The sequence below is a fragment of the Spermophilus citellus genome (genome assembly GCF_964194105.1).
Source record: "Spermophilus citellus genome assembly, chromosome: 2".
Taxonomy (NCBI): Eukaryota; Metazoa; Chordata; class Mammalia; order Rodentia; family Sciuridae; genus Spermophilus; species Spermophilus citellus.
In genome coordinates this window covers 252,236,761-252,264,002 of record NC_138183.1, presented here as the reverse complement: position 1 = coordinate 252,264,002, position 27,242 = coordinate 252,236,761, and the positions used below count along the sequence as shown (strand labels likewise).

The window sequence follows — 27,242 nt, the reverse complement described above, 5'->3', positions numbered from 1 at the left end:
CTGGAGGCCAGCATGAGATAATGATATGCCCATGCTGCCCACTTTGCACCAACCAGGGACCAGGTCTTTTCAGTCTGCAGGGCTGGAGGTGGAAGGGAGATGGGGTGGAATGTTTAAAACCCACAGCAGAGATGGGAAGGGGAAAGCTCAGGCATGCTGGAGTTACAGGCCCCCTTGGAGCTCCAGTGAGGTAAGTTTAGGACAAATCAAAGGCAGCGTGCTCCACCCAGCAGGGGAGAACACCGATGGAACTCATTACCCCCAAATGTGGTCTCCACTGGAAATATAAATAGCTTCACAAAAGGTTTAGATAAATCCATGGATGACAGTTTCATTTATGGGATCCATGGAGAAAGAGGCTGTTTGAGGCTTGCTGTTCCCCCCTCCCCCCAGGGAAGACACCAGGGAAGCAACCTGACCTCCCTCAGACCACCCCTTGGTGCCCCTGTTAGAGGCGGGCTTCTGTTTAGGGGCTCAAGGAGGCAGCGTTTCTGTTCCTGTGGGATAGAGCCAGGCCCCAGTCCCTGGGTTCTCCGTCCCACATCACCAGCATCCACCATTGGGGGAGACAAGGGCACCACCAACTCTGGTGAAAGCATCTCACTGGGCTGTCCCCTAAGGGACCAGCAGAGGGAGACAGACACCACATACTGTCCCAGTTCCCTGATCAGAGACAAGGCTGCTGGCCAGAAAGGGTCCAACAAGCCTCTACAGGTGCCAGCTTTGTGCCCAAGGTTGTACTAGGCCCCTTAGGGGTGAGGGAGCAGAGAAGACATCCTCCTGGCTGAGAGGATTGCTCCAGGGGAGATGGGCACAAGGAGGAACTTTCAGAGAACAAGGAACTGCTAATTATGAGAAGGGTGGCTCTGGAGCCAGGCTGCCTGCCTGTGACCTTGGGCAAGTCAAGTAACTTTGAGCCTCAATTTCCCCATGGTAAGATGGCAACTACACAGCACCTGCCTCAAGAGGACTGTGTGAAATTGTCTGAAGTACTCCAGTGCTTCATCGCAGTGCCAGACAGACAGACAGTAAGTGCTCAGTTTGCAGCAGCTACATCCTGCTGGGTGGAGAGACCAGAAGTCTCGTGGGTCTCCTTAGAGTTCTACGACTTGCAGAGCCCACTCATTTCACGGTCTCATCTGGACACTTCATGATATTGAGGCTCACTTGTAAGTGGTGGATCTGTACTCTCCAATACCAAAAAAACTTAGGGAACTTTCTAGAGTTGTCCTGCAAGCTGGATGTTGGAAAAGGCCTGCCCCAGTTCCCTGGACTGCTCTGAACCTGGTCAGCCTGTCCTGTGACTGGGCCCCCATGCCCTTGGCAGGCAGGCTGTGTCTTCTAGGTCTACCTAGTCTGTGAGGCATATACAGCAGGTGCTTTGGAAAGTTTTTGGAGGTAACTGGACCTCATAGATGTGGGTGCCAGCTCCTCCCCATTCCTGTTCCTGTTCTAGGCAGAGTTGCCCCGCTCTGTTTGCTGTAAACACTTGCCCTATCCCTCAGGGAGGGAAAGGGACATCTAATATCTCTTTCAAACTCCAATCTCCATAGTCTTTTTTATTTTGTACTGAGGATTTAATCCAGGGGCACTCTGTCATGGAGTTACATTCCAACCTTTTTATTTTGAGACAGGGTCTCACTAAATTACTTAGGGCCACACTAATTTGCTGAGGCTTGCCTCAAATTTGTGATCTTCCTGTCTGTCTCCTGAGTTGCTGAGATTACAGGTGTATGATACTTAACTCTTTCTTAAGTTCCTGTTTCATTAACATTGCAACAGTCAATGGTTAAAACTGAAGTATGTACAGATGCTCCATTAAGGACCATGAGGAAGGTGTTATGAGCATATTGCCACCATCCCTGTCCTGTATGGGGAATGTGGAGTCTAGATGGTACGATGACTTGCCCAAGGTCATGCAACTTGTAGAGGAGGGCAGGGCAATTCCCCTCTGGCACTAAGCCTCCCACTTACTCTCCTAAGAGTGCATCAATGAAGCAGGTGTCCTCTGACCCAAGGCCTTGAGGAGCCAGGACAGCCTTGAGAAAGGCTTAAGCCTTAGAGCGAGGTTGGTGGGGCGGAGGGGAGAGCTCGGGAGGAGCAGGCAGTGACTCAGCAAGACAGGATAAGGATCTTCCAGCCCAGGGAGAGGTAACCCCACTCCTCTGCCAGGGGAGACGGAGTCACAGGGCCTGCGGCATGGGTTGGCCAGGGCAATGGAACATCCTGGGAGAATGGCGGGGACAGCTCCTGGCGGGCAAGGGAGGAGTCGAGCACCTGGGGGTATCCCTTCTGTCCCTGCCCTCTTCACACACCCTTCACCCAGACATCCTAGTAGATGGGAGATAGAGCCCTGGCCGGGCAGTTGGAGAGAGCCTGCTGCCTCTCAGCCTCATTCTGGCTTCTTAGGGGAAGCAGAAGCATGTGTGGGATGTCCTTTGGGGGAACCTGCGCTGGGCCAGGTATGGGTGGGGGACCCAGGGTCGGGCAGGGCTACTGATGGAGTAACAAGAGCCCTCTGGCCCTGGGGTTTCCGCTGACATCATGGCCAGCTCAGGGTGAAGCAAGGCCCTCTGGGCTCCTGCACACTGGAGGGAAAGGGAAAGTGCCCACTTTCCTGCTCCTCCTTCCCTGCCTGCCCTCCGCCAGGCCTGTGCTCACAAGCACATTGTAGAGTGCACACAAATGCGGTGGTGAGAGCTGCACCTGGCATTGTGATGCAGAACCCCAGGGAAGTGTCCTGGGCTGAGAGCCTTACTCTGCCAGCTAGGAGGTGGGGCCCTTGGGAAGCAGAGGGAAGCCCCTGCTCTACTCCTATTGATGGGGGGCTATCTAACTTCCAGTCTGATGCTCATTGATGGTCCAAACTCCCTGCTAATGGAATCAGATGCTAGCTGAGCTCTCAAGCACTGTCAGGATCTGGCCTGTTGCTGATGAAGGGAGGCAATGTGAGGTACCTGGCCCAGCGTCACAGTCAATTCACATCAGGGAGGCTGGGAGGCAGGAAAGCCCAGTTCTCCCTCTGCATCTGGATCACGAATTCTCCAGGAACTTGACTCTCTTTATGTCCCAAGAAATACCTTATTGTCCTTAAGGACCAGCTATGCCAAAGGCCACATGCCTCACAGCCAGGGAATACTCAGCAAAGTTCTGCAGGGTGAAGCCTGCCCTCAGACTGGGCTTCCTGTTTTTTTTTCCAAGAGTCCCCTGCCTTGCAACTGTCCCCAACCTCAGGTGGGCACTTGCATGGTGTGGTTAAAATGACATTTGCTGGGGCTGGGGATGTGGCTTAAGCAGTGGTGTGCTTGTTTGGCATGCGTGGGGCGCTAGGTTCGATCCTTAGCACCACATGGAAATAAAATGAAGCTGTTGTGTCCACCGAAAACTAAAAAATAAATATATAAAAAAATGGCATTTGCTCAAGTCAGATATTGCTGGGTTCTAGTTAGTCCTTGTTCTACCACTCACAGGCTTATGTGACCTGAGACAGTGACTTCATCTATGTCTCGATTTTAAATGGAAAATTGAGAGCTTCTGCCTTCATAGGGTTCTTGTAAAGGTGAGACAGAGTGGTTCTGGGGAGCCTAAGCACAAGACCAGCATGGCAGCTACTGGGAGGCTCCTTTCAGCTCCTACGGCTCCTGCTCTGCCCTGCCACTCCATGGCCCCTGGGACTCCTCTGTGTTCAGCACCTGGGGGAGGAGGCACTCAGGGAGTGTCTGAGGAAAAAATGAGTGAATTAGTGGTGAATTAGTGACTATTCTGTGGGATTGTTTGACCCCACCCTCTGCTCACCTGTCAGAAGAGGCTTCCCTAGTTCAGGAATCTGGACCCTCTCAGGCCAGGGTCCCTTCAAAACCAATTCCATGGCTGGGCAGGACATGGTGTTGTGGGGCACCTGGAGTCTTCCCTGAGGATGCCAGTTATGGGGGAAGGGAGAGAAAGTGGGAGTGGGAGGGGTGGGACACTAGCCAGTTTCTGAGGCGACATTGACTCACCTACACTCCTTGGAGGACAGCTCAATCATTACCTTGTGCCAGCTCTGCCCGCCCCCCCTCAGCCACACCTCTTGGTGCCTGACTTGCCACCCTCCTGTGGAAGGTCAAAGGAGCTGGCAAACCAGTGTTCCCGTCATCACTGAAAACTCCCACCATCCTGTGGAAAGGAGGACAGAGGTGGTCATACCCCATCCTAGAGAGGTGACAGACTTGTCCATACTGGCCAATTAAAAGCTAGGTATCCTGACTCCTAGCTTGGCCCTATCCAGCTGCAGGGAGCCATATGGCAGTGCCTGGTGTGACCCTCCCTGCTCAGGCCACTGCATTTTTACCCCATGGAGTGGCAGGGCAGAGCAGGAGCCGTAGGAGCTGAAAGGAGCCTCCCAGTAGCTGCCATGCTGGTCTTGTGCTTAGGCTCCCCAGAACCCAAAGTTCCCCTTTTCTGGAAGTTATATGCATTGTCCTCCTTGGCCCTAAAGACGCCCACTACCACCTGTGGCTGATTGCTGGCCCAAGACTGAAATTCTTGAAGGCAGGTGTGGCTGTTCCTTGTCCTTTCTCTGTCTTTTTAGGACTTAGCACTGGAACAATATCCCACAGCACAGATGGGACTTTTCTCCTTCTGAGGATGCTCATTTGGAAGTTGATGTCTCCTCCAACTTCCACTCTTATCCTCACCCTTGCTCCCGGGCTGTTGGAGCTGGAAGGGCCCTAACAAGGTTCTATTTGAGAATCACTGGGGAGCAGGAGCTTTCCTGAGCCCCCAGCTGGAAATCAGAGGACAGTCACCTGTTCCACTCTGTCCCACAGAAACCCTGCAGGGGCCACTCCTGCCCCACTTTCCTTCTTCTACCCCAAATCCCAGCAGCCCACCCCCATTGTTGACTTGGCAGAGTGAGACACAGCCTTTGCTCCAGCCCCCACCCCACCCCAACTGGCAGCTCCTAGCCTGCTGCCTTTGCCCAGACATGGCAGAGGGGCACTGGCGGCTGGAGATGGAGTTGATTTTCCCTTTGGCAGTGTGGGAGAGGGGGAGGGGAGAGGCTTAGCCCCCACTGGGTGAGGGGAGAGGGCAGGGCGGCAAGTCTGGACAAGAGGCAGAGGGAAAACATGACTTTCCCAGTTTGTGGGTCACTATGTTAAGAATCAAAGGCAAATGGGGGGGGGGCCCTGAGGGCTGCCCGGAAAGCAGATTAACTTGCCCCCACTAGGCTCCGAGCTGCTGCCCTCAGTTCCTGCAAATCCATGCCTTGGAGACTTGTAAGGTGGACATTTCCTATGGCAGGGTGGGGCAGCATCGTGGATGTCCCCCACTCTACTGTCGAGTTCTTCTTCTTCCTCACCAATGTCTCCCCATCTTGCTCCTTCAGCTCCGGCCTCCTCCCCCTTTTCTCACTCCCACTGTTTGCCTCTTTGTGCATCCTCTTCCCTTTTCGGTCCCTTCTCATTTCTCCCTCCTCTTCCTTCAGCCCCCCCTTTCCCCAGCCCCTGTTCCTTCTCTCTCCCAGCCCCCTCCTCTTCTCTGCATCAGGGCTGCTTTCCCCCTGACTCAGCAAGGTGCTTTATAAGGTGCTGAGGGGGCTCAGCCAAATCCAAACCACATTGTCTGCACAGCCTCTCCACCAGGGGCAAGCTGTGGAGTTGCTCAGCGGAGGGGAGCAGGCCCAAGCTGCTCCTGGTCACCCTCGCCCTCTCCCCTTTCCTACTTAGCTCCCTCTCTCGGAAGGGGTAGCTGCTAGGGGGACCTCCCTGCAGCCTGGGAACCAGTCACCGGTGGGCATATGCCTTCTTGACCTTGGGCATGGGCATCAAAAGATTTGTTGGGCTCCTAGGCCAAGAATGTCATTGAAACTCCAGAGTCCTGGCTGCTGGGGGTGGGGAGAAGGTGGGGGAGGAGGCCTTGAGCACTTTCACAAGGGCCCCTCCAAGGCGCTTTTCATCAGAGCTGCTACCAATGCTCCAGAAAGTCCCCTACCCCCACCCCAGGCCAGCTCTCTATTCTCAGCTCTTTTTCTCCTTGTTTAGGAAAAAAAAAAAAGAGGAAGAGAGAATGAAAGAAAGGAGAGAAAGAAAGAGAGAGGGGAAAAAAAAAGAGAACAACCCAACAACAAAGTCTGTCCCACTCCAGTGAGGTAATTGAAAACAAACTTCTTCCCCACCCCCCCACCCCCCCACCCAGTTCTCCAGTACAGAAAAGAGAAGAGCTGTCCTGGGAACTGGCCATGACCATGATGCCTACTCTGACCCACAGGCTGGAGGGGCTGTGGTGGACTGGCAGAGTACCCTCTTAGGGGCATAGGCAGGAGTAGGGGATGAAGGTATGGTGCCACTCCAGAGGGAGCATTACCTTACAGGTCTGCTGCCATCCGCCTCTCCCCCTTTGAAACAACAGGTACAACAAAGCAACTTATTACCAAATGATTTAATTGGTGGTATGCTGCTTCTAGGACACCCAAGGCTTGAGGACCCAATGACTGTCCCCCAAGACAAATCACAAAGTGGGGCTGTGTACAAGCCCCAGATGACAGCTGTTTCCTCTGCACAAGGTCACTCTTCCTGGCAACAGTTTGGAGAGGGAGGAAGGGGGAGGAAGAGAGACCCTCTTGGGAGGGTTTGGTCTTATGGGTCCCGGAGGTCTCCAGCCCAGCAAAGTCCCAACCCAGACCAGAGGGGAGGAAGGAGGGAGAGCACTCCACAGCCAAACCTACCTCACCACCGGAAAAACCAACAACCCAAAACCCCAAAGGAAGGAGGGTGCCAAATGTCTCAATGGGGAAGTGTTTTACAATCGGGATGCTCGCTCTGTCCGTGGCCTTGAATCTTCGCATTCTCGCTGAGTCACCAGCGAAGCCTCTGGTGTTGAAACTGGTCCGGTGCCTCGTGCTGATTAATGAATTACAAATCCCCCACCCATGTGCCCTCTCCCTGGTCACTGGGAAGAAGAATGAAGAACCTTGTGAACTAAAAAGAGAAGCTGGGCAGTGGGCCCTCCTGCCCCCTTCCTCCCCCTCAGGGGGCATTGTGAGCTGGTTAGTCACCTGCCCCAGCCTCTGGCGCCTCACAGAGCTCCAGCTTTTGGAAATGGGACAAGCAGCGGGACAATAGGCAAGGGGGGCGGTCAGCCCAGACAAAGGGCAGCAGGAAAAACACCATCACTTGCTTTGAGGCCAGTTCGCTGGCATTTGGGAGAATGTGTCATTGCATTTACTCAAGGGGAAGGGGGAGGGAAGGTTAGAGATGAGGAGGCAGAGGTAGGGTGGGCGCAGGGAACCCAAACAGGGCAGGAGGCAGGGGGCAGGCGTCCCCAGGCGGAGTCCGAGGGAGAAGCCCACATCGAGGCAGGCTCCCGCCCCTGGTTCTCGGTGTCTGCAGACGGACCGATGCCCTCCCAGCCCCCTCCCCCAGGAGGCCCAGGGTGGTACCGCCGCAGCCTCGCCTCACCTCACCCCCCCTCAGTGTTGTGGGAGGGAGAGGAGCCCCAGAAGCCCTCCCTTCCCTCCTCCCCCGCCTCCCCCCACCCCGGGGAGGGCTGCTACAATTTGTGGTTACAGCTTTACACGTCAGAAAAAAAAAAAAAAGTTTGCAGAATGTCCCACACCGAAAAAAAAAAAATCCGAAACCGAGCGAAAAAAACCTGCGAGTGGGCCTGGCGGATGGGATTATTAAAGCTTCGCCGGAGCCGCGGCTCGCCCTCCCACTCCGCCAGCCTCTGGGAGAGGAGCCGCGCCCGGCCGGCCCGGCCCCCAGCCCCATGGACCTCCGAGCAGGTAGGAGCCAGGCGTCCGAGGCCCCGGCCCCCGCCCCGCCGCCGCGAGATCCGGTTCCCGTCCTCCTCCCGCCCCCGGGGAGCCCCACGCCGGGGCCCGGCCGGGGAGCAGGGCTCGGGCCGGGGGAGGCACGGCTGGGCGCCCTCGAGAGGGGCCGGGCGGGGACGCGGCATTCCTGGAGTCCGGTCGGCCGGGCAGGAGGTGGCGGGGAGCGCGACGGGGAGCCCGGACGACCCGCAGACCTGGGGAGGCGGTAACCTGGAGCCCCAGAGAGGCGGGGTCCCACGGAACCCGCGGACAGAGAGCCCCGCGCAAAAGTCGGGGCGAGCGAGTCCGAGGCGAGCAGCGAGGCTGCGGGGGGAGACGCGGCGCGAGGGGAGGGGGCCGGGGAGAGGAAGAGGGAGGGCGAGGCAGGGGAGCTCGAGGCCGGGCCGGCGGGAGGCGAGGGGAGGCCGACACCTTGGGCCGGGCCGCTCTCCCTCCCCGGACCGCCGGGAGGGGAAGGCGGGCGGGAGGGAAGGCGGGCGGGCGAGAGGAGCGGAGGGCGGAGGGCAGAGCAAGCCTGGCTGGGCCGGGCCGAGCGGGCCGGGCCGCGGGATTCGCGGCTTCCTTGCTGCGCGCTGCGCGGCCGCAGCCCTCCACGCTGCCCACGGCCCCGGAGCCGGCGGCAGGTAGGGGCCAGGCGGCTGGTTGGCCGGCGGCAGCGAGCCTCGGCCCGCCGGCCTGGGAGTGATTACTGCGGGGGGGGGGGCGCAGCCCGGCTGGACCCAGCAGGAAAAAGTCCGTCACCGGTCCGGCAGCCGCGAGCTCTGTCGGCAGCGGCCGCTCGCCCAGCGGCCGGCGGAAGGAAAGCGGGCAGGGCAGGGAGTTGACGCGCGGGAAAGGGCAGCGGCCGGGGCCGAGCCCCGGAGCCGGGCGCCCGGGACCCCGCCCCCGCCCCCGCCGCCGGGTGGAGAGCCACCGGGCGGGAGCGGGCAGGGGGCGGGGCCGGGGGCGCCGGGGCCACACAAGGGGAAGGCACCACAGCCTCCGGGAGGGGTCCGGGAAGGAGAGGTCACCCCCGAGGAGGGAGGGCCAGCGAGCGGCCACCGTCGCACAGTTCCCTGGCCCTGCCCCTCGAAGCAAATCCTAGGTTTGCATGGCCTTGCCAGAGTCCCCTCATTTCTACCCTCCTGCATTCTTTTCCAGCAGCTCCATACTGAGCTCCAGGAGTCCTCCCTACAGACCTCCAATCCCAGAGGACCTCCTGTGTCCTGTTCAGGGCCCAGGATTGGGAAGGGGCTGTCAGTAGAGGAAGGGGAGACACGCGGTGGGGGCATGGCAGGGGAAGTCTGAGCCTTAGAGAGAGGCTGAGGGTGAGAGCAGGGGACACCTCACCTCTGATCCAGGGACATCTCTGGGCTTTCAATGCCCCTCCGACACAGGTTCATATTCTAACAGACCAGATACACTGGCTGACCTGGAGCCACACATTCAGCCAGGGGAGGAAACTGGCAAGAGATGGCAGCAACTGTCACTGGGCAGTCCAGAAATGTCTACTAACTGGAGCAATATCTCCTCCCCTCCACCACAGACCTGCACTCCTGTCCCATTCACACTGGTGTACACTACCCCTACACTACCAGCTACTGATTCCTGACACTTCACATTCCTGCCCACAATCCCACCTGCTGGTTCACACCCTGGCTCCTGCTGCTCTCTGGCCCCTCCCAAACCCTCCTAAACCCTCTTGATAACAACACCCTTTCCAGCTCACCCACACACTTGCCCTGGACTATTCACTTCTTCCCCCTCTGGTTTCAGCTGGCTTCTCAGCCCCCCCCCCCCCCCACACACACACACACTTCACTCTGACTCTCCCTGAGTACACCCAGGGCCCTCTTGTGGCAGTCAGGTACCCTCTCCCTCCAACCAAAGCCCAGTTCCTGTCTTGGTGCCTTACTTCAAAAGGCAGCAGCCTGCCCGCCCTATTTCTTTCCCTGGACCTTGGCTGTTTCTGTCATTTGGACTGGAAGAGAAGGTCATAAGGGGATGTTGGAGAGGACAGCAGAGATGGAGCCCCATGTTCCAGCCGGGAGGACCTTTAGCATGCACAGTGCCACATCCTTGTGCAAGCCTATGGTCACCAGATGGGTTCATGGCAAAGCTAGGTCTCCTGAGTTCCAGACCCCTGTGTCCTCACTCACCCTGCCACTTCTCAGCAGCCCAGGAGAAAGGGAACCAGGGAGAGGGAAGCCAGCTCAGAAGATGGAGAAAGCTAGGTTTCTGTGGGCTTTGCCCTGTGCAGGCAGGTCAGGAGGCAGCCTCCAGGGCAGTTTCCTAGTCCTGTGCATGGATCTCACGCCACTGTGTACACACTACCTCCTAGGCTACTCTACCCCTTCCCCAGCCCCCATTTCCCAAAACAGACCCCCCCCCCCAAGGTCACTCAGGGCCTTTCCTCATGTAGAGTTCTGGAACTCTCCAAAGCCTCCCAACATCAACGTTTAGAGCTTACAGCTCTTATTCACCAATTCCTGGTGCAGTCTCCACCCAACCACCCTGGACATCCCTGCCACTAAGTACTATTAGCCTGGGGCATAGGCCAGGGAGTGAGGGACAGCTGGCTGAAGACAAGTACACTGCGGTGTGCCTGTGCAGTGTGTCGGGATGGCCCTGCGCTTGCGTGGGCTGACAGTGTGTGTGTTCATGAGGGGGGCCTCGTTCCCAGGGCCCAGGGATCTGGATGGAATTAGGGGCTGGCCCCGGAGGGGGCCAGGATGGGGGGGCTGCAGCAGGAAACGTGAGCTGCACTCATTAGCTCCTCACGTGCTCAGCCGGATTTATAAACACAAGGAGAAGACGGGATGTAAACAATCAGTGGGCAGCAGCCAGAGGCAGAGCAGAGGCCGGCAGTGGGGGTAGGACTGGGGGAGGGGGCCAAGATATGGCCCCATGGTGGGGTTCACCTGTACACTCTGAGCCAGAGAGGAGGGTAGGTGGGGGCTCCAGAGACTCATTGGATGCTGCCACCCAGGAACACAGGGGAGCCGGAGCTGCTCTGGGCTCCAGTATTCACAACGAACTCAGGTATTCTCTGCGTCAGGCAACTTTCTGCTTTGCTGCCTGAGATATGGGCACATCTTGCCCAGTGTGCAAGGTGTCACAGTAGGAGGCAGAACCCTGAACTTCACCTGCCTTTCTCCTCTCCAGGCCTCCTGATTCCTGAGACTCCTTCCTTCTTTTCTACTTCTCTCTGGCCTGGTCAGTCAGCTCCTTCTGTTCTCCCCTGTCCCCCCAGCCCCCAGCCTGAAGTGACAGAGTTACCTCAGAACTGAAATATTCCTGGAAACACCGGCCCTGTCTGTTTAATTTCATGAGCCGTTTTTCTGCCCAGATGACTTAGCTCTTGTTTATCCAAAGGCTTTTCCCCCTGCTGTCCTTGTATAGGGAGCTGGTCCCCCCAGGGATGTCCCCCAAGGCCCAAGAAGGGAGGAAGAAACAAGCCCAGGGCTTCTGACCACACTTCTCTGCCACCGGGGCAGCCCAGTCCCAGAACTCTGGCCGTTGAGGCAATTCCTGCGTCAGTGGAACTTTGGCATTGCCACTAACTTCAAGCAAGGCCAGATTCGTCATCCTGAAAGCTATCTCAAGACGGAAGGGCCACTGTCCCTCTCAGCAGGTCTTCAATCTCCAAAATCTCCAAAACTAACCCATAGGGTTCTGGAAGGGACTCAGCCAGAGATCTGGGCTGAGGACTGCCCAGGGCTTTGTGCAGAGAAGGGCCTGGAGTCTTCTTGAGATATGAAGATGAAAGACTAGGAAGGAATCAGGCCAGACAAGAGCTAAATGGAAAGAAGGACTGAGGAAGGTGCATTCAAGCTACAGGTAGGAAAGGAAAGTGGAGTTGGTGCCCCACCCTGCTCTCTGTCCTAAAATACAGTGGGCACATGCACAGGTACCCTCCCACCAGGAGTCCTTCACTCAAAAGAGCAGTCCCTGTGGATAGGAGGCACCCCTACTCCGATGACTCATCAGTAAAGCCAGCCATTCAAGCATATGATAGAGTCCATACTGACTGGATGGGCCACTGCAAAAGTCCCCACCTGTCCCCTGTACTCTCTGAGACACTTTATAACATCCTTGATAGTAACCCCCTCTAAGGGCTAAAAGACCCAGTTATTGGGCTGGGGATGTGGCTCAAGCGGTAGGTAGCGCGCTCGCCTGGCATGCGTGCGGCCCTGGTTCGATCCTCAGCACCACATACCAACAAAGATGTTGTGTCCGCCGAGAACTAAAAAATAAATATTAAAAATTCTCTCTCTCTCTCCTCTCTCACTCTCTCTTAAAAAAAAAAAAAAGACCCAGTTATTATGACTAACTAATGTCTAAACCTAATCTAGTCTTCATTATTTCCTAACTCCAAACCCTATCCTGACTGCAGTCAAATTGTTAAACCTATCCAACTTATTTCTATCAAAGAAACATGTCATTATAGAAAAAATTGGAAGTATAAAATATAAACTAGAGAAAAGAAACAACTTGACCTCATACCTATCCAAGCTTAAAACCCAAACGAGACCTACCCTTTGTGACATGCCAAGTGTTGCCCCATCTGACATCTAAATCAACAAATTCATAAACCTTAGCCCCAGCTAACCGTCTGCCTGCCCAAACCTAACCACATCCCACTGCTGGACTCAAACCTCAACCACACTCAATCAACCAAATCCCAAGTCTAAACTAATCTGAAGCATTAAAAGTAACCTAGTCTTTAAACCTACTCCAGCCCAAACCAATTATATCCCCCCCCCCCCCCCCCCCCCCCCGTCCTAGCTCAGATGCACACTGAGTCCTGAGCTTGGACCTCACCTAAGAGCCTGGAAAATCAAGTTTTCCCAAAAGCCACCAGCCCTCTTCACAGTACAGACCCCAGGCCTCTGGACTGGCATTCTAAACTTCTAGCATCTTTAGCTGACAACCCCACTCATCAAATACGTACCTCTCCCCTTTGTGTTCCACCTCCAACACCCTAGACAAGAATGGGCAGACCCCCACACTGCCACTCGTCCTAAAGGGGATGGATGCTAAATCTCCCTCAATTTAACTTCATCCTAGCACCCACCACCCAGGAACCATATCCTAATACACCCACTACTGACTGCATTAAGTCAGCCTTGTGTCCTTCAGCCTGACCATGGTGGTGTCACCCTACCTCTACCTACTCACTCTTCTAGCAGGCCTGGCTGACGATGGCTTGCAGTGCTAACATGTGCCATTTGCCACTCCTCAGTTCCTTTCAAGCTGCAAGGGGACTAGGGGACTCGGAGAGGAGGATAAGGTGCAACTGGAACCCTAGCACACTGGCCTGGAGTCCCTAAGCTTGGTCCAGCCCACCATGCACATACACACACGTTGGCATGCACACGGTCACACACTGCCTAAGACTTCCTCAGCTGATACAGATATACTCTCAAGTATCTACTGATAGACGTACAAATGCCATGTACTTGTCCTCACTTACACGTCCCTTGCCCATCCTTCATCCCATCTGGTGTCTCACCTTCACCCCTGCTCCCAGCCTAGGGTGGGGATAGACACCTGAGGGACTGCCAGCTGCCTCCACACTTGGGCTTGGCCCACCCTCATGCTTCTTGCCCATCCTGTCCACAGGGGACTCGTGGGGGATGTTAGCTTGCCTGTGCACGGTGCTCTGGCACCTCCCTGCAGTGCCAGCTCTCAATCGCACAGGAGACCCAGGGCCTGGCCCCTCCATCCAGAAAACTTATGACCTCACCCGCTATCTGGAGCACCAACTCCGCAGCTTGGCTGGGACCTACGTGAGTATCCAGCTTAGGAGTCTGGGCATTGGGCGAAGAGTGAGCAGAGGAGTTGGGGGAAGAGAGCTGATAGTGGCGGGGTCCTGTTGAGTGACTGGGTGATGAGGAGGGGCCCTTTGGCTCCAAGCAGTCTCCCTAAGTTGGCCTATCTCCTGCCCTTCCCTCTTAGGTGCCCCCCCTCCCCATCCCTGGCCCCAGGACTAGGCATGTGGGCAGGCCTTGCACCCGCCTTGGCCCATTGCCCACTGGCTGCCAGCCCAGCCGCCTTCCCCTGGGGGCCGGGGAAGTCTCCTCTGTTTACACCGTGTTGTGGTGTCTCTTGCACAGGCGGGGCTGGGTGGGGATGGAGGGGCCCCACCTCCCATGCCTGTGTTTAAACTCTCTTCTGCCCCCAGACCTGGGGCCCTGCTGCTCTGGACCCATGGGCCTCCCTCTGTCTGCCTCTCCCATCCTAGCCAGGCCTCCTAGGGGGAATCATGGGAGAAAGGGGTTGCAGAGAACCCAGGCCAGTAATGGCAGGGGGTTCAGGGTGTGGAGGGCAATTATGCTGTAATTATGTGGTCCAGAGGTGTTCAGAGAGCCCAGGAGAGAAGGAAGGAGAATTGGAGGAGCCGGGGACCATGGGGAACCAGCCCCCTCTTCCCGTGTTCCTCTTCCACATCCCAGACCCTACTCTGGAGCCAGGGAAGGAAAAGGGAGGAGGGTGGCGGGGGAGCTGGCTCCAGCCCCAGGATACACCGAGGAAATTAGTTTGTCTCTGTGCTTGTCAGCGTGTGAACCTCCCCCTGGGCCCTTGCCTATCCCAGGCCTCGCCCCTCTTCTCTCTTTCCCTCCCAGTTACAGATCTCCTGCATCCCCTTCCCTGGGCCCCAGGCCATTCCCCAGAGGGTTGGCAAGGGCTTTGCCCTCTTCCCTAGACTATACTGTCTTCCATGCCTTTCCTGTCCCCTCTAGATACTGCCTCAGTTTCTTCCTTCTGTAGCCCTGTTCCTAGCAACTGAACCCTGCCTTGGGGCACTGGTGAGTACCCTTCTGTCCCCTATTCCTTAGGCTGGGGGGAACAGGAACGTCAAAGAGGAGCTCTGATGCCAGCAGTCCCTCTGCCTTCAGCCTTGGCTCAGCTCTCTCCAGTTTCCCTGTGTAGAAAACCTTTGCTGGGCTCTGCTACCTCCTCTAATTCCCGACCCTTTTTCTCTCCTGGCTTCCCCTGCCAAATTTCTCGAAGGAGTGGTCTACACCCTCTGCCTCCACTTCCTCTCCACCCACTCATTCCTTAACCCCCTGCAATCTGGCTTCCAGGCCGAGTCAACAGTTCTCTCCAGGTGGTCAGGCATCTTCACGCCAAACCCAGCGGCATTCTCTAAGGCTCTCTCCTTGCTGTTTTGCAGCCGCTCTGCGGAACACTGCTGCCTTCTTGAACTCCTCTCCTTGGCCTCTGCACTCTCCTGGCCAACTCTGCCTCTGCAGCCTGGCCTCCTGGCTCCTCATGGCTCTTCTTCCTCTCTCCCTGCCCTGTGGTGGCACTCTCCCGAGGTCTGCCCTCTCAGCTGATCAGCACGTCCTTCCTGAGTGGCGCCTGCGTGGTTTTCTCTTTCTACCTCTCTTTGTAGAAGAGTTCATCACCCCACTGCTTCAGCTGTTACCTCCATGCAGATGACATTCCTGTTGAAGAAACTTAGGGGATGCCCATGAACAGCAAGGACTAGTATGGAGACAGGGCCAGTGTCAGGGAACAGGAGAAATAGACTATGGGGGCAGTGCTCTCCTGCTCTGCTCGCCTCCTTCCCCATCGCCCTCTCCTTTCCACAGCTGAACTACCTGGGGCCCCCCTTCAACGAGCCTGACTTCAACCCACCTCGGCTGGGGGCAGAGACTCTGCCTAGGGCCACTGTCAACTTGGAAGTGTGGCGAAGCCTCAATGACAAATTGCGGTTGACCCAGAACTACGAGGCCTACAGCCATCTCCTGTGTTACTTGCGTGGCCTCAACCGTCAGGCTGCCACAGCAGAGCTGCGCCGCAGCCTGGCCCACTTCTGTACCAGCCTCCAGGGCCTGCTGGGCAGCATCGCAGGCGTCATGGCCTCTCTGGGCTACCCACTGCCCCAGCCTCTGCCGGGGACTGAGCCCACCTGGGCCCCTGGCCCTGCCCACAGCGACTTCCTCCAGAAGATGGATGACTTCTGGCTGCTGAAGGAGCTGCAGACCTGGCTGTGGCGCTCAGCCAAGGACTTCAACCGGCTTAAGAAGAAGATGCAGCCTCCGGCAGCTGCAGTCACCCTGCACCTGGAGGCCCATGGCTTCTGATCTCTGACCCTTACCACCTCCCCTTTTCCCCTCTGCCCCTTCAAGCTCTGCTCCCACTCTGGGTAAGAGAAACCTGTATGCCAACACTTGTTGAGCCAGGAGACAGATGGTGGGATCTCTGGTCCTCCAGGCCTTGGGTGGGGGTGTGGTACGTCCTGTCCTCTGCCCAGCTCCGCGAGTCCTATGGGTCTGGAGAAGAAATGTGTCAGGGGCCATCCTGTTTCCATGGTGGTTATGTTCAAGGGAGCTGAATGGCTCAAGTGAGGGCAAAGGCTCTCGCCACCTATTGCTTGCTGCCATCACCTGCCAGTGCCTTCCAGCCCCTCATTTGAAGGCAGGAGTAGGGGCCACTGTAGCATGTGCCTTTCTGGAGTGAAGCCTCTTGGCTGGTGTCGCTCTCCCACCCCATAACTCCACATTCAGTTCAGGAAACAGAAAGGCAACACGTCTAAACAAGAAGAGATGGAATGAAAAATGGAAGGGGTGGGGTCTGCACTGGAGGTGGCCTAAAAACCAGAAGAGGTAATACCGAAAGGGGGGTAGTCACCCAGGTAATCAGTGGCATAGGGTGGCAAACGAAGCTGCGCTGAACGTCAGGACCTCGCCTCGAGTTTCCCTGCCGGCATCACGTTGCCTCCTCTCTGCCCTTTCCCAGGGTGTCTGTGGTTGCCCAGGCTGGGAGGGCGGCCACGGCCACAGCCACAGGGTTTCCTGAAAGTTTACATTGCAGTAGCATTGCAGGGAATGGGGACAGCTCCCCAGGCCCTGCCCCCCAGCCCTACCCACTCATGACTCTAAGTTTGTGGTATTAATATTTATTTATTTGGAGATGTTATTTATTAGATTATATTTATTGCAGAATTTCTATTCTTGTATTAACAAATAAAATGCTTGCCCCAGAACTCAGTCTTTTTGCTTTCCTGGTCCTCCTGGGGCACCCTGTGGCTCTCTGGGCCCCACCTACCCTGGCTTCCATTGTCCCCTTTTCCCAGTGGAGGTATGTGGGGCTTGAGGAGGTGACTTTCCTCCCTCTAGCTCCAGGGCAAAGACACACAACTTGGGTCTGTCTCCTCCTGCTCCCAGCTCTGTGGTGTCTTGGTGCTCCTAGAGAACTGTCACTTGTTGCTTTTTGTCCTTCTGCCTTTGCCCAGTCTGTTTTCCCTCTGGACATGCTTTGTGCATGTCTTCCCTCTGGCCCCTCCTGCACTTGATGAGCACAGCTGTTCATGTGCCCCTCTGGGGTTCTCCCCAGCCACCCTTGGGCATTCAGTCCCCAGGACCCCTGCCAGTGGCTGTCTGATGGGGCCCTCACCTCAACACCCTTTATCTATCTCCTTGAGAGGGTGATGGACTATGGCCAATTCACAACTTTCAGCTGTGACTCTGTTCCTTTCTCATAGTGTGGGAAAGAAAACTTCTATTGAACTGAGGGAAAATGGGACAGATGCTATTCAAGGGGTAAACTATGTTAACTCCATTTCACAGCCTCCCAGCTGAATGACTTTAGATAAATAAAAGCTTTCTGTCTCTGGTCTCCATCTATAAAATGGGAATAGTTAAATATTTTATGAGATTGTTAGAAAGGGTAACAAAGAATAAAGGTTGTAGCAGCAGCAATTGTAGAAATTAGATTATGTGAGATATGTCACTATGCCATGACCCTTTAGTTAAGAGCCACTGGGTAAACTAATGGGTTAATTGCTTCCAGGTAATACACGGATATTTCATAAGGGCCTCCTGGAAACAGTGTGTTAAGCAAGGAAATTGATAATGTCCATCAGCTGACAAATTTTTAAAGCTCTAATTACCTGCCTTTCACTGTCCTGATAAAAGAAAGCCAAAAGAATTTGAAGACCTAACTTGGCTCCTGCTGTTATAGAACTTGCAATCTACTTGGGAAGGAAAGTTTAGCTTCCTTGAAATAATAAGGCACAAAAGCACTCATTCGCAACACAGAGGAGGAGGTTCCCATAAGTGCATGAGCCACCAAAGAAAAGCGAGGTCAGAATGCTGGTGCAGGAGCTACTGGACCTGCTAGTGGGCCAGCCAGCCTCTACTGGATGCCAACTGGTGCATGTGAAACATTTTCTACCTCTACGGGCAATGACACCTGCCTATGCATGGCCAGGGCACTTGCAGGCCCTGTCCCCAGCCTACAAAGACAGAAAGAAGAGGGGATCTGTGCCATTCTGTCCCCATACAGAAAAACCAATGTGCTGCAGCTGCAATGTGCAAAGCAGTAAGTCAGGGTTTTGAGGCAGATGGAGAGAGAGGTGGGTGTCCCATCCCCAGAGAACTCACATCCTACCATCCTGTCAATTTCATTTTTTAAATTTTCTTTTGGTACTGGATATTGTACCCAGAGATGCTTTACCACTGAGCTACATCCTCAGTCCTTTTCTTTTTGAGTCAGGGTCTCTCCATGTTGCTGATGCTGGCCTCAAACTTGTGATGTTCCAGCCTCAGCCTCCCAAGTTGCTGGGATCACAGGCAGGAGCCCCCATATACCTGGCTAAATCCTTAATAATTTGATTTCAACTGATTTTAAAGAGTGTTCAGGAGTGTTTTAGAAGTTGAGAGAAGAGTTTGAAGGAGACAGCTGATGAACAGTCTCAGATGCCCCGGGGGAACTGAGAGAAGAATGTAGAGAAAGATCTACTGGCTTTGGCAGTTAGAAGTCACAAGTGACCTGGGAAAGATCAGGTGAGAGGCGGATACCAAATGGTGAGACAAAAAGAATACTACTGTGAGAAGAAAACAGAGTGGGTAAATATATTCCCTCAGAGTTTAGTGGTAAAGGGATAAGATTGAGGCAGGGTTGTTTTGTGATGATTGTTTTTAAACAGAAGAAATCTAAACATGTCACTGCTGAGTGAGGAGAAGTGTGGAGAGGTCTGGGAGGTGCATCAAAGAAAACCAGAGAAGAATCCAAAGCCTTGCTAGGCACCCATATAGAAGAGCCAGGTGATCTCAGCATTTGTCATGTGCCCATTCTGCATGAATGATAACACTTCCTACTAAGACAGAGATGGCCCAAGGTGGGAACAGAGTATAGAGGGTTTCCAAGTCTGAGGACTGGCAAGGCAGGGATGGTAGAGAATCAAGGGGCAAGGGACTTTCGAATGCTAAAAACCATACTGTTGAGTGGCTGTGAGCCTCTGAGCCACACAGTGCGGGTGGGATGGACAGCAGAGGGAAACAGAAGCAAGGAACAGTCAGTAGATGCATGCCATGTGGGGAGTGCTAAGTTCACTCATGCCCATGCAGAGCTCCATGGGGACAGGGACGGATGCAGGTGGGTGGGGGTAGAAGGGCACTTCAGAACTGGAGTTCTGGAACTCTTTTCCAAGTAGCTCTTAAACATGACAACAGGGGCTATGGGCCCCTCCTTTGGGTTTTGGCACCATGTTCAGTCCCACAGGGCCTCTTGTGAAAATGTCATCATCATGGGACAGGAGCACATGGCAGATGATAGGTTATCAGTGTCTTCTTAGGATGTGACATTGGTTCTCTGTGCTTAGCTGCCTTGGGAGTGCTGATGAGTTTTCTTTGGTTATTCAGGTTCCATTTCCTAAGTAAGGCCTTAGAGTTGAGCCCAGGTTTCCAGAGACCAATATACAAATCCAGACTACTTTGGGCTCTGCAGTGTCATGGGAGTAGGGGAACTATCTCTAGAAGTCCTTATATTCCCAGTAAGGCTAGGGAAATAAATATAAATGTATTAAAAATGCATAAATGGATTAAAAACCTGTCATCTTTTTTGGCAGTATGGGTGGCTGAACTCAGGGGCATTCTATTACTGAGCTAATCCCAAGCCTTTTATATTTTTTACTTATTTTTTATTTTTTGGTACCAGGGATCAAACCCAGGGGCAATTAACCACTGAGCCACATCCCCAGCCCTTTTAATAGTTTACTTTAAGACAAGGTCTTGCTAAGTTGCTTAGGGTCTCACTAAGTTGCTGAAGCTGGCTTTGAACTTGTGACCCTCCTGCTTCAGCCTCTGGAGCTGCTAGGATTACAGGCATGCGCCACAGCACCCAGCATATATATATATATATATATATATATATATATATATATATATATATATATATTTTTTTTTTTTTTGTCTTGAGACAGAAACTTGATGATGCTAAGGCTGGCCTTGAACTTGGCAATCCTCTTGCCTCAGCTTCCAGAGTGGCTGGGATCATAAGTGTGCACCACTGCACCAGGCTCATTGTCATCTTCGGTGCTTGGAAATGTGCTTGTGTTCTGAGAAAATAAGCACAAGAGGGGGAACTGTCACTTGGGACAGAAGGCAACTTGCAGGAGGGTAGGAGTGGGTACAGAGGAGGCTTTGATGAGAGGTGGCAAATCATGAGACCCTGCCAGCTTCCTGCTTTTACAGATTGACCCAACATCCAGGACTTAGGGCCCCCTCTCTAAGCAAGGAGCTCATTCAATAACCCATCTTACACACACCCAACACATAGTGTGTAGACAGAGGCTCTCGGTCTCCTTTAGCCTAGAGTGCAAGGAGAAGTGACTCAAGCCTAGTTGGGTGCCCTATTCTTTCAGCACCCCCTTCTCCTCTGGAACCACAAAATGTCCCTTAAATTCTTAGGCTCCCTGACTCATCTGGTACCTGGATTTCCAGGCAGGGGACAAAGCCTTTGTCCATGGGGTGGTAGAAGGGGCAATGAGAAATTAACTGTGAGCAAGATTTTGAGCCACAGTTCCAGTCCTCAGCCTAGCTAGTTCAGAGGTCACTTCCAGGTTCCTTCCCAACTTGCCCCAACCTCCAAGTCTTGGCTGATTGGGGGGGGGGGGGGCGGGGATTGGACCCATTAATTAGGACCATCTTCCCAGCTAGACAAAGTCTGACACCTGGTGGCCAAGGTGAGAAATAGCCAGAGGGGCCCCTTTTCAAATCTCCCCAGAATTTCTCCAGAGCTAGGATGACCAAAGTGAAAGGGGGAAATGACCAGAAGAGATGTGGAGGGTGGGGTGAGGCAGAAGAGACATCAGAGACCCACATGAGCATTTTCCTTCCCCGAGATCTGCCCCTTAAACCCACTAAGTCCCAGGACCTGGACCAGGGAGATGAGGGGTGTTTGGGAGGATGGTGAGGGACTAGAAGGAGCTCCTGAAAGAATTTGGCCCACAGGGTAAGGAATGGGGCCAGGATATGATTCTGGGTGTTCCTCTGTCTGCCCAGGATCTCCTAAGCTGGCATGATTTCCATTTCAGGGTGGTTGGCAGGGCCTGAGGGCCTGAGGAAGGGGAGTGCTGGGGAGAAGGGAAAACTGATCAATACTCCACACCGTACTGAGCTCCAGGCAGCTACTCTCCTCCCTCCACCCCCGTTACCTGACTCTCTTCTCAAGCCCCGCTGTAACCCAGGGAAGGGGCTCTCTGGCATGGACATTATTGCAGCACTGAGGCCCACCATCCTGCCACATGGTCTGAGCTAAGCCAGTCCTAATCCCCCTCTCCTGAAGTGGTCAGTAGTGAGCCTTGGCCCTCTGGAAGGCACTGGGCTTCCCTCCCAATTCCCAATTCCTTGCTCTCCTAGGTTCCCCAGGACTTTGGTCTTGGCCCTGAAGCAAGGGCCTTCAGTGTTCCCAAGATGCAAAGATAACTCTTGCTAGTCTCATCACTAGCCTCCTGGTGTCAGGGCTATCACAGGCAACCTGTGCTAGGGCCTCAGGACATTCACCAAAGGAGAACTTAGCACCTCCCTCTTCAGACCCCTGACCTGGCCATCAGCATGAGGACTGAATTTTAACAGGCAAGGACAGGAGTTTGGGGATAGGCCCAGGAAGCTGCCTGAGTAGGGGCAGGGATTCTAGGGAAGATGGGACAGGAGGAAGATGGGGCTGGAGAATAAAGGAGGAAATGACCTAAAGCTGGGCAGGTAGCACATCTTAGTCAGTGGGGGAAGGATGCCATTGGGTCAGAAGGTAGTTCTAAATTCTCTGAATGCCAATGCCTGCCTTAGGACTCAATCCCACTGCCATCTGACTAGGAGGGGAGGGAATGCTGCTTGGGGGACAGTTCCCTCATCCATAGGCCAGAAGACCAGTCCAAGGGTCCTACAGTTGGGCTGACCACTCTACTTTCTCCTTCTGGGGCTTGGGGTGCTGAAGATCATAGGAGACATTCCAGGCCAGGTGGCAGAGGACAGCCAGGCCTGAGCCAGACAGAGCTGGAGACAGTAGGCAGGACAGCTGAGTATCCATAGAGCAGGTCAGGATGCCAGAGGCTGCCAAAGGAGAGAAGGGAATAGGCCCAGGCAGCAGTGGGAGCTGCTGTGGCCGCCCAGCGGCACACCCCATTTCACGCTCCCTGGGCGGTGGCAGGCCCCACGGCTATCAGCTTTCAGGGGTGGAAGGGACCAGGAATGAGGAGGGGTCTGCCCCACCCATGGCGCCCTATTCCCTTAGGGCTTTGTGAACTCAGGAGGTGGGAGCCACACATCTCAGGGAACAGCCCAGGAGCCCCTTACTGAGAGGCCCTCCAGCCTGGGGGTTGTTAGTCCCAGAGCCTGGGTGTCCTGTTGTCCCTCCGGATTAGACCTAATATCTATGCCCTTCCCAGCCTGGGCCTCCCTGCTGCTCTCCCCACCGCAGCTGGGCCCCTGCCCTGGATGTGGGACCCACTTAGTCTATGAAGCAGGTCAGGGACTAGACCTGGCCCAGCCCAAACAAGGCAAGGAAGGGCCCTCTAGTTCTGCCCAGTGCACCCAGTCCCTTCTTCCTCAGCTCTCTTCAAGGAAGATAGCCAGGCAGGAAGAACCCCTTGAAGGCATGTCCTGCTCCTCCTCCCCTTTTCTGGTGGTCTCCTCTCAGAACATTATCTCTGTCCCATGTGTAGTGGGGGCCCAGCCCGCCTTTTAACCCAGTTCCCAGAGCACTAGGAAGAAGGAAGGCAAAGGACTCTGAGCAAGCATCAGCCCTTGACCACTGGAAGCAAGAACCGGATGGGATCTCCAGAGGGTGATTAGTGCTGGACCAGTCCCAGTGCTGGTTCCCAGACTCCCACTGGCCAGCACTTTTGTCTGCTGCCAGGAAGTTGGTGAGGGGGAGGTGGGAGTAGCTGTGAGTCAGCAGACAGGAGACCAAGAGACAAAGGTCATGGGTGGAGAACTGAGACACTGTTTACAACAGCCCACCTCCTCCAGGAGGCCTTCCAAAACTATTTATCCCTGTGGTCCCAACAGCTCTGACACGCCCTTCCCCTCTCCTCTGTTGAGAATTACTGTGTCACATTGACAGCTGTACATCCCTTCTCTCCTGCAAGCCTGTGAGCTCCTGGAGTGTAGGGAGGGCCAGTGGTTTGATTGAGGCCCACAATACCTGTTACTAACAACAGTGATCATAATTCCTACTTCAAAAAATATTTTGAGGGCTGGGGATGTGGCTCAAGCGGTAGCGTGCTCGCCTGGCATGCGAGCGGCCCGGGTTGGATCTTCAGCACCACATACAAACAAAGATGTTGTGTCCGCTGAAAACTGAGAAATAAATATTAAAAAATTCATATTCTCTCTCTTTCTCTCTCTCTAAAATATATATATATATATATTTTTTTTTTGAAGCTGGGTGTGGTGGCTCATGCCTGTAATATCAGAGAGACTCAGAAGGCTGAATCAGTAGGATCCCAAGTTCAAGGGCAGCTTCGGCAACTTAGTGAGACCTTGGGTTCAATCTCTAGTACCCAATAAATAAATAAATAAAATCCCCAGTACCACACACACACACACAGACATACAAAATTGACACCTATTTTCAGTTACTACATGGAGATTTGCTTAGAACAGTACTTGATGCATGGTAAATGCAATATGAGAGTTAGGTCATTGCTCTTATTTTCTGTTCACATGCACATTGTTGTGAGAAATAGGGCGGATTTTGCCAATGAACTGAGGATCCAAACACGTGAGAGGGGACTAGATCCCTGCTGTGGTCCTTTGTTTGGTATGGAATCTTCCTGACTAGTAAGGCAGGCAGGGCAGACTGTGGGAACCCAGGAGAGCTGGCAAGTCAGTCGCCTGGCTAGAAGCAGGCAGTATCTTTGGGTGCAAACTCTGAGAAAAACTTTGGGACCCATGGTCTTCTCCAGCCAGGCAATGGGCGAGATGAGATGAGGGTGGGGTGGAAGCCGAGAAGGGGGCTGGATTAGCTCTCTCTGGACCTCCGGTCTGCCCAGCACTCAGTGGCCCAGGGGCCAGAGTGAAGGTTCCAGCTGGGCTCAAGGGAGTTAAAAACCGGCCACGGGGATTAATGAGGCTGAAAAGAACATTTGCCTAGGAAGGAAAAACGGGAAGTGAAAGGCTGAGGATAACGCTCCGTCTGTCCCTGGGGACCATGTAGACCAATGGGGGGCAGGAGGAGGTGGTGAAGTCTGGGGCATCTTGACAGGTCCCCCACCCTGGCCTAACCCCACCTCCGGCAGAACACAGCTGCAACAGCTGGCCCGCCCCTGGCCCTGTGCTGCCTGCCATTGGCTAGAGCCAGGACCCCGCCCCAAAGAGGCGGCCTACCATTGGCTTGGATCTCTGATGTTTGCAAGTTTGTGGGGGTAGGGTACAGGCGTCATTCTCTGGAATCGGGCGACTTCCTCTCTCGGCTTGTCTGGGTCATCTTGTCTGCCCGTCGCTGGCCCATCTCTCTCTGGCCCCATCTCTCTCACACTCTCAGCAGCTGTCTCTTGCGCGCCGCTGGCCCATCTCTTCTCCCCTGCAGTCGCCTCCTTCTCCGCCTGCCTGGGTGGCCGCCATGGGCCGGAAGCGGCTCATCACTGACTCCTACCCTGTTGTGAAGAGGAAGGAGGGGCCCGCTGGGCACAGCAAGGGGGAGCTGACACCAGAACTAGGTCTCTGAGGTGTGGGGGGCTAGAGGAGTGGACATGTAGGGACCCTAGAGGACTGTGGGCGGGGGACAGACTGAAGGGGAAGCTAGCCCGTTCTCTACTTCCGTCCGACCCAAGGTCTGGCCGCGGAATGGCAGAGTTAAGGGGGTGGGGACAGAGCCAGGAACAGTGGTACAGCTGTAAGGCCAGGGGCAGGACAAAGGCCTGGGCAGGCCTGAGGAGCAGCCTGTCGTTGCAGGGGAGGAGCCCCAGTCCCCCAGCGAGGAGGCAGCGGAGCTGGAGCTGCTGAGGCAGTTTGACTTGGCCTGGCAGTATGGGCCCTGCACAGGTGAGAGTCCCACTCGCCACCCATCCCAGCCCACAGAGCGCATCTTGGAGCTGGTCCTGTCACCCAGGTCTGGGAAATAATACAAGTATCTGCCTGCCTCTTGGACACTGACTCCTGAGAATGGTGTGTGTGGGGGGTGCGCACAGGCTCTCAAGACAAACCCTACACAGTGTGTTCTCTAGCCTGGACTCTTCTTACCCCCTTGAATCCCCTGAGTCTTCTTCCCACCCTGGCAGGGATCACACGGCTGCAGCGCTGGCTTCGGGCAGAGCAGATGGGCTTGGAGCCTCCACCAGCAGTGCGTGAGGTGCTGAAGACCCACCCAGGAGACCCCCGCTTCCAGTGCAGGTTAGGATAGGCCAAGAGGGCTTTCAGGGGAGGCAGGGCCTTCTCTAGGCCTTCTCTCCCCTGACCTGAGGGAGAAATGGATGTGGGCTTGGAGGTACTTGCTGAGCAGGCAAAAAGGGTCTCCAAGGTGCCTGGCTCAGGAAGACAGGTTACTTTAATAATCCTAATCCCTATGAGCTAATGGCAGGGGGTGGGTAGGAGGCACCCAGGTCCAAAAAACAATCCATTTAGTACAAAGGGACTAAAAACAATGACCAATGATTGGAGCTGGTGAAGTCACATTAAGGGATTTAACTGACTCCCTCCCCCCTCCCACCCTATCTTCCACAGCCTCTGGTATCTCTATCCCCTTTGAGATACTACCTAGGCCCTCCTGTCCTTGGCACTCCTGCTAGCTGAGAACTTCAGAAGAGAAGTGACAATCAGTTGCTGCTGCTGAGCCCAGCCCTGCTGTAGAAGAACATTTTTCAGGCCAAGCAAGTCTGGAGGTCTCCATGGCTCAGCACCTCTAACCAATAGGTGCCTACAGCCCCCTGTGAGAACCTACATAGCTGAAGCAGAGCACCTCCTAGATGTAAAGTGGCCTCTGGGGACAAGGACCTGGCCATGGCCTTACAATGCCTGCCATACTCTTCCTAAACTAAGGCATTGCAGTCTTGTGCACAGCCAGGTGCAGGTGGATGCAGCAGGAGGTGAAGATGGACTCCCATTGCAGGCTGGAAAGCTCAGAGCAGGAACTGGTTGAGCTCACAGGGCAAGGGGTTCACCAATGCTTATAATAAAGAACAATGAGTCTGAATTCTAACCACTAGTCCCCACTGTGGCCTTGCTTTAGATGGCAGTCCCCTGCTAGTTAGGCAGGACAGCCAGCACCTTTCCTTTTCCTGACAGACTCAGAACCTCCACTAGAGCTGAGCAACCTCTAGTGCCCCCTGCTGGTACACAGGAGAACAACTCTCTATAGTTACCTTCTCTAAATAGCCAGGGAAAACTTGCCAGAAGTGCTTGCTGAACACCTACTCTGCTAGTGTTGACCACCATGCAAACATGGGCACTTGACCAGAGTAGGATCCATGCAAGCCATGGATCATAAGGTCCAGAGAGATCTACATATGCCCAGAAAGCATCTCTTCTTCCTGTATCTGGGGGCTATCTAGATCCAAAGCAGGGCTGGAACAAGTCTCAACTTGCAGGACATGACCATCTGAGAAGCTTTGGGAGGGAGCTGACTGGAGCTAGGAACAATGCTTAGGGGACTCTGGGTCAGGGCACGACATGGAGAAGGGAATCAGTAAACTCTCATATGGCATTACTTTCACATTACTGTCCTGGTGTGGACAGAGATGGCATATTCACTCCTTGGAAACAGGCCTTGAGAGACTAAGAGCCTTTTTTTTTTTTTTAAGTTGTAGATGGACACAATGCCTTTATTTCATTTGTTTATTTTTATGTGGTGCTAAGGATTGAACCCAGGGCCTCACACATGCTAGACAAGCGCTATACCACTGAGCCACAACCCCGGCCCCAACTAAGAGCCTTTTTAACGTCCATGTTATGGAACATGGACAATGTCTCAGGTAATTTAAATGTATTATCTTTTTTTTTTTTATGGATAGAACAAGAGATCATTTTTTCCTTTTTTTTTTTTTTGAGAGAGAGAGAGAGAGAGAATTTTAATACTTATTTATTTTTTAGTTTTCTGGTGGACACAACATCTTTGTATGTGGTGCTGAGGATTGAACCCAGGCCGCATGCATGCCAGGCGAGCGTGCTACCGCTTGAGCCACATCCCCAGCCCTAAATGTATTATCTTTAATTTTCCT

General features: G+C 54.4%; 2 protein-coding genes and 1 long non-coding RNA gene across 9 annotated transcripts in view; 2 read left to right on the top strand and 1 right to left on the bottom strand.

Annotated features, from left to right (window-relative positions):
* The first annotated feature begins 6,440 nt into the window (after positions 1-6,440).
* On the top strand, positions 6,441-16,780 carry CLCF1 (cardiotrophin like cytokine factor 1). 7 transcript variants are annotated; one of them, XM_081282093.1, is made up of 4 exons: positions 6,441-7,765; positions 10,958-11,632; positions 13,418-13,584; positions 15,394-16,780. In XM_081282093.1, the coding sequence occupies exons 3-4, from the start codon at positions 13,432-13,434 to the stop codon at positions 15,886-15,888; spliced, it is 648 nt and encodes a 215-aa protein (XP_081138219.1). In that variant the 5' UTR covers positions 6,441-7,765; positions 10,958-11,632; positions 13,418-13,431; the 3' UTR covers positions 15,889-16,780. The 7 variants fall into 7 exon arrangements, with proteins under 7 accessions (XP_081138219.1, XP_081138216.1, XP_081138214.1 ...); XM_081282091.1 differs by lacking the exon at positions 6,441-7,765 and adding an exon at positions 7,967-8,103; XM_081282092.1 differs by lacking the exon at positions 6,441-7,765 and adding an exon at positions 8,301-8,436.
* LOC308642779 overlaps positions 15,955-27,242 on the bottom strand; it is a 44,450-nt gene continuing 33,162 nt past the window's right edge. The window contains exon 3 of the long non-coding RNA XR_014020632.1: positions 15,955-16,077. This is a non-coding gene — a long non-coding RNA (uncharacterized lncRNA). The remainder of the gene's footprint in view (positions 16,078-27,242) is intronic.
* Positions 24,492-26,224, top strand: POLD4 (DNA polymerase delta 4, accessory subunit). The gene is made up of 4 exons (XM_081282095.1): positions 24,492-24,746; positions 24,982-25,071; positions 25,308-25,419; positions 25,750-26,224. The coding sequence occupies exons 1-4, from the start codon at positions 24,650-24,652 to the stop codon at positions 25,772-25,774; spliced, it is 324 nt and encodes a 107-aa protein (XP_081138221.1). The 5' UTR covers positions 24,492-24,649; the 3' UTR covers positions 25,775-26,224.